Source organism: Echinops telfairi, unplaced genomic scaffold (genome assembly GCF_000313985.2).
Source record: "Echinops telfairi isolate 266 unplaced genomic scaffold, ASM31398v2 ScPeMD7_44;HRSCAF=162, whole genome shotgun sequence".
NCBI lineage: Eukaryota > Metazoa > Chordata > Mammalia > Afrosoricida > Tenrecidae > Echinops > Echinops telfairi.
Window position 1 is genome coordinate 200,333 of NW_022103942.1, and position 13,482 is coordinate 213,814.

Below are 13,482 nucleotides of genomic sequence, written 5' to 3' on the forward strand. Positions count from 1 at the left end.
TCCACGGCGTAACCTTACTTCGGGCAATTTTAGCACGATGTTCGGAACCGAGGCTTCCTGGCTGTCATCCGCTACCCTGGGAGCGGGGGTGGGGGTACACGGCTTGGGAGGAAGTCAGAGTGGGGCTGGTGGCAAAGGTAGGGGGCAGTAAGACCAGCCCGTGAAGGCTCCTCTAGGTCCCGAGGGGCTCCTCTCTATGATCTTGGGAAGAGAGTTCCTGTGCGGACGCCATCTTGACGTGCGTGCGCCTCAGTGCGTCGTCGTGGAGCCGGTTCGTGGACGGCTCTCGGCTTCCTGAAGAGCCCGCTCTGACCGACCCCAGCCCGGGCTGCAGCCCCCGTGCTCTTCAGGGGGGGCAGTGGGGACGTGACCTGGCCGCACGCCACACCATGGGTGAGTGGGTCAGCCCAGGAATCGGGGAACGGAGGGGGGAGGGGCACTCTGGCACGCGACTCCCCTCGCATCCTTGAGACCCCCAAATCCTGTCCGAGTGGGGTGGGCAGGTGACTTGTCAGTAGCATCAAGATCGAGGCTGATGGGCACTGCATGGCAAACCTCTCTGTGAATCATCCTGGCTCAGGTGACGTCATCCTGGTTGAGGAGAAAGGCCTGAGTCACGTGATTTCCGGCTTGGGCAGTGAGGAAGGTACCCATAGTTTTCCATGTGGGGAATTTACCGTCTTGGGATTTGTATTACACGTTTGGGAATGGGCTAGCAACCCACCTTGCCCTTGAATTCCCTACCCCAGCCATTCAAGGTAGATTATAATCCCTCAAGAGATTTGTCTGAGAGATAGTTGAGACTTTCCACTCCTGTCAACAGATTCAGACTCAGAAACTCACAGGGGGCACCTCTGCCATGTCCTATAGTGAGATGTGATTGACTGCATGGCAGTGAGTTCGGTTTTATAGGGGTGTTACAGGCTTGTTTGCAGTGCCTGGGGGTATGATGAATCACCAACTGGGATGCTCACTACAAGTTCCCCAGTTCCAAACCATCAGCCTCTTCTGGGGGAGAAAGGTGCGGTTTTCTACTCCCATACTGAGTTACCGTCCAGGAAACCCACGGGGGCAGTTCGCCTGTGCTCTGTCCGGTCCCTATGAATCACAATGGACTCAGTGACAGTGAGAGGCTTGTTTAATGGCACAGCATATGACCTGTGACATAATATCCCATGTGTGGTTTTTAATGAGTCACACTGATTAAACCTTCACCATCTAACAGATTCGGCTCTGTTAGTTTTACCTGTCATTCATTGAAAAAGTCCCCCGTGGTTGCAGACATGCTAATCCCTACATTTTCCACTGTGTTTGTTGAGTATACTCCGTTTTCTATGCTGTGATGAACAGAAACTCGGAGTTCTTTGGTCATTATTTTATTCAGGCAGAAAATGAAAACTTTGATCTAATAGAAGTTCCCTCTTTTCTTAAGCAATGAATTGTCTCAAGGTAACTTTCTTTGACTTTTTAGAATTGGGTTTTAACAATTTGATGTCTTGAGTTGCTTTTGGAAATTCCTCTGCCATGGTCTCCTTAAGTACCCCTTTATTCCTGCTGTTTATTTCTAGACTCTTACTGACTTTGTGTGATATGCATTCACTATATCCCCCCCTCCTTGCATATTCTCCATCATTTCTTCTCTCCAGGCTTCATTTTGTCTGTTTTCTTTAGATCTATTTTCATTCCTTAAAAGTCTTCATTCAAAACATGCAAATTGCCCATCAACCTTGCACTGTAGCACTAAACATTCAGGGAACATCTTCGTACTCCTTCAGAAGAAAAGAGGGAGTTCAGGGTAAGAGATGTTATGCAAATTTTCCGAGGCTACCCAAACTGGGATCAGATGAGGAGAAAGGACCATCGCATCATGGACCCTCTGCTCACACCTTTTCCTCTGTGCTTGCTCCCCCTTGGGCTACAAACACTGCTCCCCTCTCAGATCCCCTAAAGTGGAACCACAGAGGAAGGTTTCTATCTTTGTAGTACGGGGGTATATTTATGTTTACATTATAAAAATCAGCGACGTTTACTTACCATCCTTGTTCAAACGCCCACCCCTGGGCTTCTGGCATGACTGTGATTGATATGTTCTTTACACTTTCAGGGGACAAACACAAAGTTGATGATTATCTACGATCAGCAAGATCCAGGTGTATTCGGAGAAGGAGAGATCCCATCTGCTCTCAACAAGCCAGTCCTGGCGTTGATCAGTTACCCCGCCAGGGGCAAGGTGGCCACGTGGCAAGGAGGCATGGCAGGGTCAGGTCTGGAGTACGATAGTAAGTGACCATGGTAGCAAGCATGTCCCAGTGGAATATGTGACACTAGATTTCACATTCTCTTTCCTCTTCTACCCTACATCCTGTGGATGAAGAATGCTAGGACAAGATTAATGGTTGAGCAAACATGATGATAACCTTCTGTCTCTTTATCACCATAGCACCCCTTATCGCATCCCATCTTACAAGCAGGGAGACACGTATCAAACAGGAGAGCTAACTCGGGGTAATATGGAGAGAGAGAAAAAAGATCCGGAGGCAGGAATGGAGGGGAACTGGCAGGATGGCAGCACCCGGAGCTCCTCCAACATCACAGTGAGTGCCCTGGCAAAATGAACATTATGTGCAGGGGAGACAGGGTGGGTGGAATTGTGCTGATCCCATATGGGGACAGGGGGTACACTGCTGGGGCATGGGGCACCTGTAAAATCTGCTTTTTCTTACAAGATGTTTTCATCCTTGATGCATCTAAAGTCATGTTGGGAGAAGTAAGGAAAAGGGACCGGGCAGGAGGCAGGGAGAAAGACGACGACTGTCTACAAAGGTGTAAAGTGCTCACAAGGAGATGGGGGAACTCCCCCTGCTTGGCTGTAGTTTAGTTCAAACTGAAGGGTCGGAGGAGGAGACGGGCCGTGGGCAGAGTGTGTGGAGGCTTTGTCAGAGAGGAGGCGGGGACTGCATGAAGAAAGCTCTCCCAGAAGCTTAGGAAAGGAAGCACATTTTATGAAAATTGAAGATGATTATTTGCAAGAAAACGTGGAAATATACAGAAACAGTAATTATGATGCCCTCTTCTCACACAGAGCTTAGAAATATTGGACAATGGTCTAAGAGTAGAAACACTTTTAAAGTTCTGTGTAAGGAACACATGCTTGGGTCTCTATTCACGCAGTATTTCCATCATGATGGTGGCCTCTTCCATCCTTGCTGATGCTCCAGGACTCCATTTGGCATGATGGGTGACTAGTTTGGCTGCTGAATTTGTCCCAGGGTCAAACCAATGTCCCCTTGACTCTGGCATAGGGAGACAAGCAAGTGGGTATAGGACGAGTGGAGGGTCCAAGCTGAGCAAGGATTCTGGTCTCCTGTAGCTCTCCCTAAATGTCACTGTGAGAAAGGGCAGGTCGAATTCTTGCAGGGGAGTGCCAACATTGAGCTTGCATTGAAGAACATCAGCAGCAAGATTTGGGATGAGGATAGTACATGTCAGGACCTAGGCAAGGCTAGTTGGTAGGAGTTGGGCAGGCTAAGATGGGAGTGTCTTCCTTGATGTTGGGGTTTAAAGGTCTTGGTATTTTCCCACCACGACTCTTGCCTTCGTTGCCGAGCCCTCCCTTTCACATCGCCTCTGCGGTGCCCCAGGCTGTGCAGAAGGAGCTGGAGTCAGAAAACACAAAAATGTTTGAAAGAATGTCAACTCCAGGGGTGTGTGGCCACGCTCAGAACCACCAGCACTTCTTCCATCACATATCCCCCTCCTACCACCTGAGGCCCAAGCCACTAGTCCCCATCTCTGTCTCTGCAGGTGACCAAGATAAAAGGAGTTGAGGGCTTCCAGGGAGCTCATGACCTTCCTCAGGAGGTCCACTCAGATTCAGGTATTCAAGATAGGAGTCATTCTAGGGCAGTTGGGTGCAGAGTGGTCTTTGTGGGAGGGGTGGTTAGAGGGTAATTTAGGGAAGGGTTGGTGCTGAGGCCGGTTCAGCTGCGCCCTTTCATCCACCTGACCCCTTGTCTCCTATTCTAGAAGGAGTGATGCACCATGCTACTGAAATGGGACTGAGTGTTAGAAAGGACACGGCTTCCTCCCTTCAGATCCAGGAGGAGAACATGTCCAAAGTGAGGCCTACAGTTTTGATCCTGCTGAGGGTGGTGGTGAGGATGGGGCAGCTGGTGTGGATGGCAGATTTTCCCCAGATGTCATTTCTTGGAGCCTTTTCTCTCCGCAGATTTTATCTTTCAACTTTAGCAATACTAGCCCCTACCAGCTGGTTGGTCTGCCCAATGTAAGGCAGAAGGATCCCACCATCCAGAGCAGGGACTTCTTAGAAAATCAGGTGAGAAGCAGTCACCAGAGCACACTTGGAAAGAAGGAGGCAGGGCTCATTAGGGTGGTGACAAAAGACAGGTGGTAAGGCCTTTTATGGGAAAAGGTGGAATTGGGGGGAAGGACCCTCCTGGTTCTCACTCCCTGGTTCATGTTTTCTTCTTTCATTGCAGATGAAGGCTGAAGGGGAGATGGACACAATGAAGGGACTGGATCCAGGGGAGATGAGTGTGGGCAGAAAGCCCCTGTGCACCAGCTCTCCGGAGAAGCCCAGCAACATGAGGTCAGTTATGCCTGGTGAAACCCTGGGGAAGACAGGGGCATGGAGCTGGCATTCTGTAGGTCTCTGTCTGGGTGAGTCCATGGTGGAGTGCCCAGGGTCCCTGCAGGATATTGACATCGAAAGGTCACACACCCACGAGTGGGACACACCCATCAGTGATCCTGTGCAGCTGTCCTTGTTTCAGCCAAGTGGACAAGCTCTGATTTTCTCTCTTGCCTTAACATTTAACAGTGACCTCCTGGACCTGTTCTCCAAATTTTTATGCCTGGTGAGTGTATTTCTTTTTCCGTGATTCCTCTGCCTGCCACATAATGCCACCCACAACCTGCCCTGAATCCCTTAGACCCTGCCCAGGCTAGATGTTTGGATCTGGCCCCTAAGCTCCCTGGGAAGGAAGCCCCCGTGGGGAAGCTGATCAAGCCTGAGGACTTTCTCTGCCCTTCTCCACTAGCAGCTCAACTCTCTGGTGAAGACTCCTTGATAAACATGCCCATGGAATTTCTAGGGCCCTTTACCATTTGGCTTTTCCCAGGACTTCTGACCTCTACTAATTTCCGGTGCCCAGCCTTTTTCCTCATCACGTGCCCCAACCCCAGTCAGCACTGCTGACATCTACTTCCCTTCCCCAGGATGATCAGGAGTTGCCCTCACCTGTTTTCTCTGACATTGGGGACGACAAGAAGTTACCAGTCTGCGAGGTGAGGCGGCAAGACCAAGCAGGGCTTGAAGGGGTGGGGGAGGAGGGCATGGAAGCTAGGGTCCTGAAGTCCATGTTCATTCCAGGGGAGTGTCTTTGAATCAGAGGCCCTGAAGGATCTAGTCTGGGAGTTCCTGAAGCAGTAAGAACCCCTTTGTGCCCTGAGGCAGCACACACATTGAAATGGGCCCGTATGCCCATGCACAGGCCTGATTATGGTGGGGGCAGTGGGGTCTTTAAGTCTCTAAGGAGCCTTTGCTTCCCTTAGGTATTACAGTATCTACGATGATGGGGACCGACAGAGTCTCCTGAGTGCTTACCATGACAAAGCTTGCTTCTCACTGACCACTCTCTTCAACCCTGGAGCTCAGCCCATGTGAGTATCACAGACCAGACGACAGCACTGCCCCTGTGACTCCCAGCAGACACTGGCCAGTCCTCCACCTCTTGTTCCTACTTTCTTCCTAGAGTCAGATTGGCCAACTACTCCACGGAGAACAGGATTTTGAAGGAGCTCAGGGAAATTGGTATGTGTGTCAGAGTGAGGATTGGATGAGGCAGGAGGTGTGAAGGTAAACCATAGGGACCCAGTGGATCAGGCAGCCCTTGACCATCTCTTGCCTTTGCCCACAGGCCCGTGTGTTCAGTTGCTAAAACAAACAAAAAAGGAGGTTGTGGACTTCCTCTGTGTGTTGCCCAGGACCGAGCATGACCTCAGCTCCTTCGTGGTGGACACCTGTGTCCAGAGGGTGAGCACTGCTGCTGTGCAGAGCCAGGGACAATGCCAGAGGTGGGTAGGAGAGGAGTGGGTTCCTGGGAGCCTGAGCTGTTTTTGTCTTTCAGAGAACGATGCTCTGCTTCTCTGTCCGTGGGCAGTTCAAGGAGGGTAAGTGTGTGCCAAGGTTCTCCACCTTGCTTCCCACTGTTCCCACGCAGAGGTCTGCAGGCTTCCCTGCTCCCTTCCCTTTCCCTGTATGCTGTCCAGCTCCGCCCTGCCCCCTCCCCTGCTCACTTTTGACTGACCCACAGCCATGACTGCTTGCCTGTCTTACCACAGCCCAGGTGGTAGAGGCGCAGGTCATAGAGTTTGATGGCTCTCATCATGTACCCTCACTATGGTGCCCTGGGGCTCCTATTTAACCTCGTTGTTGACTCATTTCCAAAATGAGGCCAGTGATGTCCCTCTCTTGGGCTTCTGGGAAAATATGGCAAATGCACTTGTGAAGAGCTTGACACAGGCCACGACACAGAACAGCGACTTAGCAGTTGGAAGAGGTTGCACCTTTTGTTGCCCACCCAAATCCTGACCTCCCAGGGACAGCTGTCCCTGTGTGGCATTCTCAGTGTGCCACGAGATATAAACACCATTGCTGAGTGTGTAAAGCATGGGAACCCTGACTGGCTGTGATGTGCTTTGTCCTTGAAGTCGAGGGTATATTTGAACCTCCTGTCTCTGCCTTCAAACGGACCTTCCTGTTGAGGACTGGCAGTGATTCCAGGTTAGTGCTGTGTTTTCGATGCCAGGGGCAACACCATCCCCCACAAGGCACGGGATTCCTCAGGATTTCCCCAGGTTTGCAGAATTCCAAAAGTTAGTTTCCATGAGCACACCGCCTAGTGGTTTAGTGTGTAGGCTGTGGCATGCTGACTTCTCAGCCCGACGCCAGCCTTCACTAGCTTTGTCCCTTTGGAATGTTGCATGACTCCTTTGGAACTCTATGTGCATCTCAGAGTAGGATGCTCAGAACAACCAGCCGGGTGCCTGTTGTGAAGGTAAAGGCAGGTATGCAACTCTCTCTGGGGTGGGGGAAACCTATCCACCCAGTGACGGTGGCAGACAGCTCTCCCAAGGCAGGTTCTATGTGAGGGAAAAGGGTACCAACCAAAGAGTCAGGGAGGCAGGCAGAGTCGTGCCTGGCAGGAAAATGGTTGTCCAGTGTGGCGGGGATTGGTGTTGGGGCTGTGGGGTTGTCCATGTGTCCAGCTGTCTGAGGCCCCTCTTTCTCCAGCGTATACATCCTTAATGACCAAATGACTGTGACGGAAGTGAGATCCAAAGAAGCCCAGAGTGCCCACATCACTCCAGTGCCCGCAGCCTCCTCCAGCTTTGTGCCCACCACATCCCAGGAGCAGCAAGAAGTACAGCAGGCCACCTCTACCGGGTCTGGTATGAGTCTCCCATGCTCTCAGAAGTGAATGTGGGGTGGGTGGGGATGGGAGGAGCTAGAGAACGAGTGAAGGAAATTCAGGTAATGCGTTTTGCTTCTTTCATGTCACACTGGACCTTGTTCCCACTCTGTGCCTATTAAGCCACCTAGCGGTTTACATCAGCTGCTCAGGCCTCTTGAAGACCATGGACTCTGTGCCTTTATGGTCAGACACATGTGTCTAGGAGTTTCCCCATCACATACCGTTTTGTCACAAGAACTGTGCTTGGAGGCAGGTTTAAGATGCACAGCTTGGTAAGCCACCTTGTGTGCTCAGAGTTTCCAGTTCAGTCCTGGTGTGTGTAGCCTGACCTTCCTCCACGCCAGGTACCTCCATGACAACCACTGTGAGGACACCAGGCCTCATCGATTTTTGCTGTGTCCACAGCCAAGTCTTGGAATATAGGCCAAGTGAGCAGAGACGAGACGGCCTGGGGCTGACACTCAGGCGTCCTGGCTCTGAGGATGCCCTGACTCTTCTCTTCTCTCTCTCCAGCCACTGACTGAGGTCTCAGAAGGTGCATGCATGAAGGGGCACGCAGACCTCACAAGGGAAACGCCAAAGGAACCAAGGTTCTGGTCACCTTCATCATCCCTGTGATTCTCCCTCTTCTGTGCCACCCAACTTCTGTAACTTTCAAAAATAAAGAGTGATGTTGTTTGTTATGTTAAATCCCTGCAGTGTCCATTTGAGTCATGCATTATCAGCACTGCCTGGTAGCTTACCTTCTGCAGGGGCTGCTGCTACAATTAAGCATTAGATCCTCTGAAGGAGAGAGGAACTATAATAACAAAGCAGTAGGATGAGCAGGTCAGGGATGGCTTCCTGTGGGAATGACATTGAGCTGATTTTCAAATAGCAAGATGGAAGTTCATAGTATCTGCGTACTGTACACAAAATTCACAGCCATGGCAGTGGTCAAGAGGTGTGCACAAGCGTGGCGTGTGTATGGAAAAGTTTGGCTGGAAGGCAATAGCCATTAGGAAGGCAGTGGTAAGAAAGGAGTTCGGTGTGGTAGCAGGGGCCAGATCACAGGAGGCCTTGTAGGCCATGGTTTGGGCTTCGTGGTTTCTTTCTATGATGGATGTCCTCAGGGAGCTTAAGAAAGAAATGGGTGCTATAGTCTACCTTTCTCCACATCTTTCTGTGAATGCTGGTTGGAGAGAGTCTGAAGGACAGTAGCAGTCGGAAGAAGTCTATGAGGTAAGACAGTACAGTAATCATGCAGGTGAGAGGCCCCTTAGCATAGAAGGTGAGAAGGTTTGTTAGCAAATGCAAGAATCAGCATAGATGTGCACATATCTGACACCTGGCTTCCCTATTGCCATGAGGCAGGAGTCAGGCATAGACTCCATCCTTTGTTACCGATTCTGACACCAACTCTTGCCCCCACACAGCACTATGCTGGGTTTGATAATTCTTTGCAATGGTCACACAGAACTCACAGACATTACTCAAAACTTTTTGTTGGGGGCTCATACAACTCTTATCACAACCAATACATAAATACATTGTGTCAAGCACATTTGTACACTTGCTGGCATCATCATTTTCAAAACATTCTTTTTTTAAAAAAATCATTTTATTAGGGGCTCAACATTTTCTTTCTCCTTGAGCCATTGGTCCTCATTTCTTTCCCTCCTTCCATCATCCTCCCTCCCTCATGAACCCTTGTTAATTTATGAATTACTATTATTTCAAGTCATACACTGACCTTCACCCATTTTTCTGCTTCACCCATTTTTTTCTGCTGTCCTTCCCCCTGGGAGAGGGTTATAGGTAGATCATTATGTTTGGTTCCTCCTTTCTCCCCCCATCTTCCCCTTACCCTCATGGAATCGCTACTCTCAATATGGGTCCTGAGGGTTTTGTAGGTCCTGGATTCCCGGTGTTTCCAGCTCTTATCTGTACCCGAGGACATGCTCTGGTCTAGCCGGATTTATAAGGTAGAATTGGGTCATGATAGTGGCCGGGCGTTGAGGGGGTGGTGGGAAGCATTAAAGAACTAGAGGAAAGTTGTATATTTCTTTGGTGCTGTACTGCACCCTGATTGGCTCAATGTTTCCCTGTGACCCTTCTGTAAGGGGATGTCCAATTGTAAACAGATGGGCTTTGAGTTTCCACTCCACACTGCCCCTCATTCACAATGATATGATTTTTTTGTTCTGGGTCTTTGATTTCTCATACCTGATCCCATTGACACCCCATGATCACACAGGCTGGTGTGCTACTTCCATATGGATTTTGTTGCTGCTGAGCTATATAGCTGCTTGTTTACATTCAAGCCTTTAAAACCCAAGAGGCTAAATCTTTTTGATAGCCGGGCACCATCAGCTTTCTTCACCACATTTGCTTTTACACCACTTTTGTCTTCAGCAATTGTGTTGGCAAGGTTTTTTAATGAAGTCAATAAGGGACCACAAGTCAGGATAAACAATCAGTAAGGATACAGTCCTTGGTCTCCTCAGCCAGCACCCAAGTTTCTCTCTGATTCTCAGCTTCTCTGCCACATGATCCCATGGCATTCTCCTCCATGGGTCATGAAACCAGCCTGCCTGTCTGGCCCAAAGTTCCACAGTCTCTTGGCAGATGAAGAGAAGTTCCCTCACAAGGTCTGCACTGCTCCTTTGAGTTTCCTTATCACAGTCATTGATACATCTCTTCTCAGTGAACTCTGCCACTTGAGATCGTTTTTAAATCTTCCCTCCTAAGGTACTAATTGTTTTTTTTCTGTGTGGCTATCTTAAAGATGGTACATCTTACTGATCTGTGGGCAGTAACAAAAAGCTACCAATCCCCTCTCTTTGTGCTACACTTGCCCCACTTGTGTGATCCCATCCGATCATTTGGTATGAGTTACAGACATGGGTAGAAGTGTCATATTAAGAAATTTCACTCCAGAACAAGTGGATTCCTGCGGAGAGTGGATCCACTGGACTTGCTGATGGAGTTCATATCCCTGGGTAGGGACAAAGAGGAACCAAGAGTGTCGGCAAAAATCTCAGTCTGAGCAGCTGTGTAAGGCTGATATCTGAGCTAGTGGAGGGCCTCGATTGGTGTGAGGCCAGGAAGCTGAGAGTTCTGTTTGGGTTATCTTGGTGGTGAGGTCTGTTGGAAAACTAAAGGTAGGTTTGCATGTTGGGATATAACAGTCTCACGCGCCTTGAGTAGCCATTGTTTGCGGAAAACTTATATTACCACAGCTGAATAATTCAACGGGATGACATATAATGACTCCACAAATGAGCAGGCCGAGGGTCCAGATTCTGGAAGGCATATGGAGATTTAAAGTCAGCTTTCTTGAAATATAAATTATGTTCAATATAATACATATATTTTGGTGTAGAGTTCCCTGGGATTGGAAAGATGAATTCCCCATACAGACATCACAATCTTGCTAGAGCACGTTGATATGAAGGCTCTTATGATCCCTATTTCCTCCAGTAGGTTGTTGTGGCATCATAGATGAATACATGCATACACACATGAGAGCTAGAGAATGATACAAGGTCGTAAAGTTTAAGCTTCAATGATGTGCACAATTCAGGAAGACAGGCAATGTTCAAGGCTATGCATCAGGTAATACCTGTCTCAAATGCAAATAGAGATGGGATTAGGGGTTCACCATCAACACACAAGGTCAACTTAGACATCAGTCAAGCACACCACAAAGTTTTCTTGTCCCAATATATCCCAGCAATCATGCCCACTTAGACGTAGAACATTTGGGATTGTTTGGAGTAAGAATATAAAAATGCACGTGCAGAATCCAAGAGAGAAAACTCCCAGGTATACGGGATGTCACCCCTCCTCTAACATATGCACATAGTCAAAGCTGGCCTACGATTTATATGCAGCAACCAGTGATATGTAGCTGGTGAACAAAAGTCTAAATCTTTTTCTCCTATACAATAGAGAAATGCATTTTATTGAATTAATAACAGTCCTGAAGTAGAGTGGTCTTAAGGGTTACTTGCTCCTGAGATTCAAATGTGTCAAATACCAAGTATCTTTCCACTGCTCTACGCTCTTTCTCACAGTTTTGTCTTCTTCTGAAAGCAAGTGTCCTCATTGAAGGTCTGCCAGGAACAAAGGTGCCTATTTGTTTAATCATTTAAGCTCATGCTTGAAGAGCAAAGCACTTTTATACAAGGAGACCCTAGCAAATGTCTCATATCTCATTGGCCTGAGTTTAAGACATAAGATGGTTGATTGGTTTAGATGAGATCAATTGAGAGCCTATCCTAACAGCTATAAATGAAGGTAGATTCACTCGTGCAAATGAGGGAAAAGAGTTTGTACTAATGGAAATCGCAACCCTATATCACAGAGGAGAGCAGATTTTCTTGTGCACACAAGCTTGCAGACATTAATCACATATGGCTTGCAGACAATAACCAGATGTAGATTTACCACTATGGGAGCCAAAACCACAATACACAAACTCTCCTTCTCCCACATGTTATACTCTCCAGTTAATATAAATCGATGCACCTATTCAGGAGCTACTGGTATGATATTAGTGAATTAATAAATTACTAGAATTCTCACCCAAGCTGGAAGTTTGGGTGGCTGGGGAGGACATGTTTGTGATTTTAGTGAAAATCTAAAGGTAGAGTTTGGACTTATTCTTAGTGTAGACTAAGTTTAAAATGGCTTACTGATGAATTACAAATAATCATATACATAATGTTTCAGTGAAGTTTCTCCATAGGTGACTAGAGAAATGAAAAACTAAATTTCTAAATTTTGTGTATTGTCTATATTAGTTGTATTGGAGATTTTGAAATAAGGGTTAGTACCGAACTGTTCCACACAAAGAAAACTAGCAGGCTACATTTTCATTTTGGAATCTAGTTGTGATTAACTCTCCCCTTTCTGGTTTTATAGAGCACGGGGCATACTTTACAAAAATTTGCTTAGATTTTTATTTCAAAAGATTATTTTGACAATTACAAATCTTTGGCTTCGTATTCCCTCCAGGAGACAACTACCACTTGTCTATCAGTCTGTGCTACTTTGGTGCCTTGTGCATTGCTCTGATGCTGGAAACTATGTCACTGGTATTTCAGTTGCCAGCCTGGTCACTCCAAGTGAGCAGGTTTCAGCAGAGCTTCCATCCTAAGAACAGACATCGAAGAAGGACTCGGTTCCCGGTCTGGAGGTCAAAGCCACAGAAAGTCAGACACAGAGCATCAAAACATTGGCAGATAATGAAGGCCGAATGAACGGAAGCCAAATATTGTTGGAGAGAGTGCCGGAAGGCGGTTCTTGGGACGGATGACACTAGACGGATATAGCTGAAGACGAGCTGCTTTCCCACAGTGGAGTCAACAAAGATGATAGGAGTGGGGTAAAGCCTGTGCGAGGGGAGCCCTCAGGATCTTTCTTTGCTGATGAGGCATGACTCAAATCAAGAAGAAGCCGCTGCAAAAATCTAACAGTCAGAACTTGGAATGTGTGAAGTATGAATCTAAAAAAAATGGAAGTCTTCAAAAATGAAATGGAACACACAAAGACTGATATTCTAGGCATTAGTGAGGTGGCCGTTTTGAATCAGAAAATCATACGATTTGCTACACCACCAATAACAACCAAAAGGAATGGCTTGGCATTCATTGTCAAAAAGAACATTGCAAGAGCAATGAAATACAATGTTGTCTGTAAGAAGATAAAATCTATCCACGTTCAAGGAAATCCGATCAAGAAAACTATTATTCAACGTTATGCGCCAACCACAACAGCTAGTGGGCAATAAAATTAACCCTTCTAACATCTTCAGTTGAAAATTGATGAAATATGCAACCAAGATGTATTGACAGTTGCTGGAGATTGGAACTCAAAAGTTGGAAGCTAAAAGAAAGGAACAGTAGTTGGAAAATATGAACTAGGCAATACAAATGAAGCAGGATATTGCATAATAGAATTTTGCAAAACATATTCATAGCAGATAACTTTTTCAATAACA

At 47.5% G+C, this 13,482-nt stretch overlaps 2 protein-coding genes across 2 annotated transcripts in view; both read left to right on the top strand.

Annotated features, from left to right (window-relative positions):
- The first annotated feature begins 223 nt into the window (after window positions 1-223).
- Window positions 224-8,095, top strand: LOC123521723 (nuclear RNA export factor 3-like). The gene is made up of 17 exons (XM_045290628.1): window positions 224-393; window positions 2,105-2,279; window positions 2,441-2,594; window positions 3,805-3,877; window positions 4,027-4,118; window positions 4,229-4,336; window positions 4,500-4,609; window positions 4,841-4,877; window positions 5,239-5,307; window positions 5,393-5,448; window positions 5,575-5,682; window positions 5,775-5,833; window positions 5,940-6,055; window positions 6,150-6,192; window positions 6,733-6,805; window positions 7,316-7,473; window positions 8,010-8,095. The coding sequence occupies exons 1-17, from the start codon at window positions 390-392 to the stop codon at window positions 8,018-8,020; spliced, it is 1,446 nt and encodes a 481-aa protein (XP_045146563.1). The 5' UTR covers window positions 224-389; the 3' UTR covers window positions 8,021-8,095.
- Window positions 8,096-8,736: 641 nt separating this feature from the next.
- The window catches only part of LOC123521717 (nuclear RNA export factor 2-like), a 46,592-nt gene continuing 41,846 nt past the window's right edge, over window positions 8,737-13,482 (top strand). Inside the window, exon 1 of the mRNA XM_045290578.1 lies at window positions 8,737-8,742. Within this exon, the coding sequence (XP_045146513.1) occupies window positions 8,737-8,742 (6 nt within the window). The remainder of the gene's footprint in view (window positions 8,743-13,482) is intronic.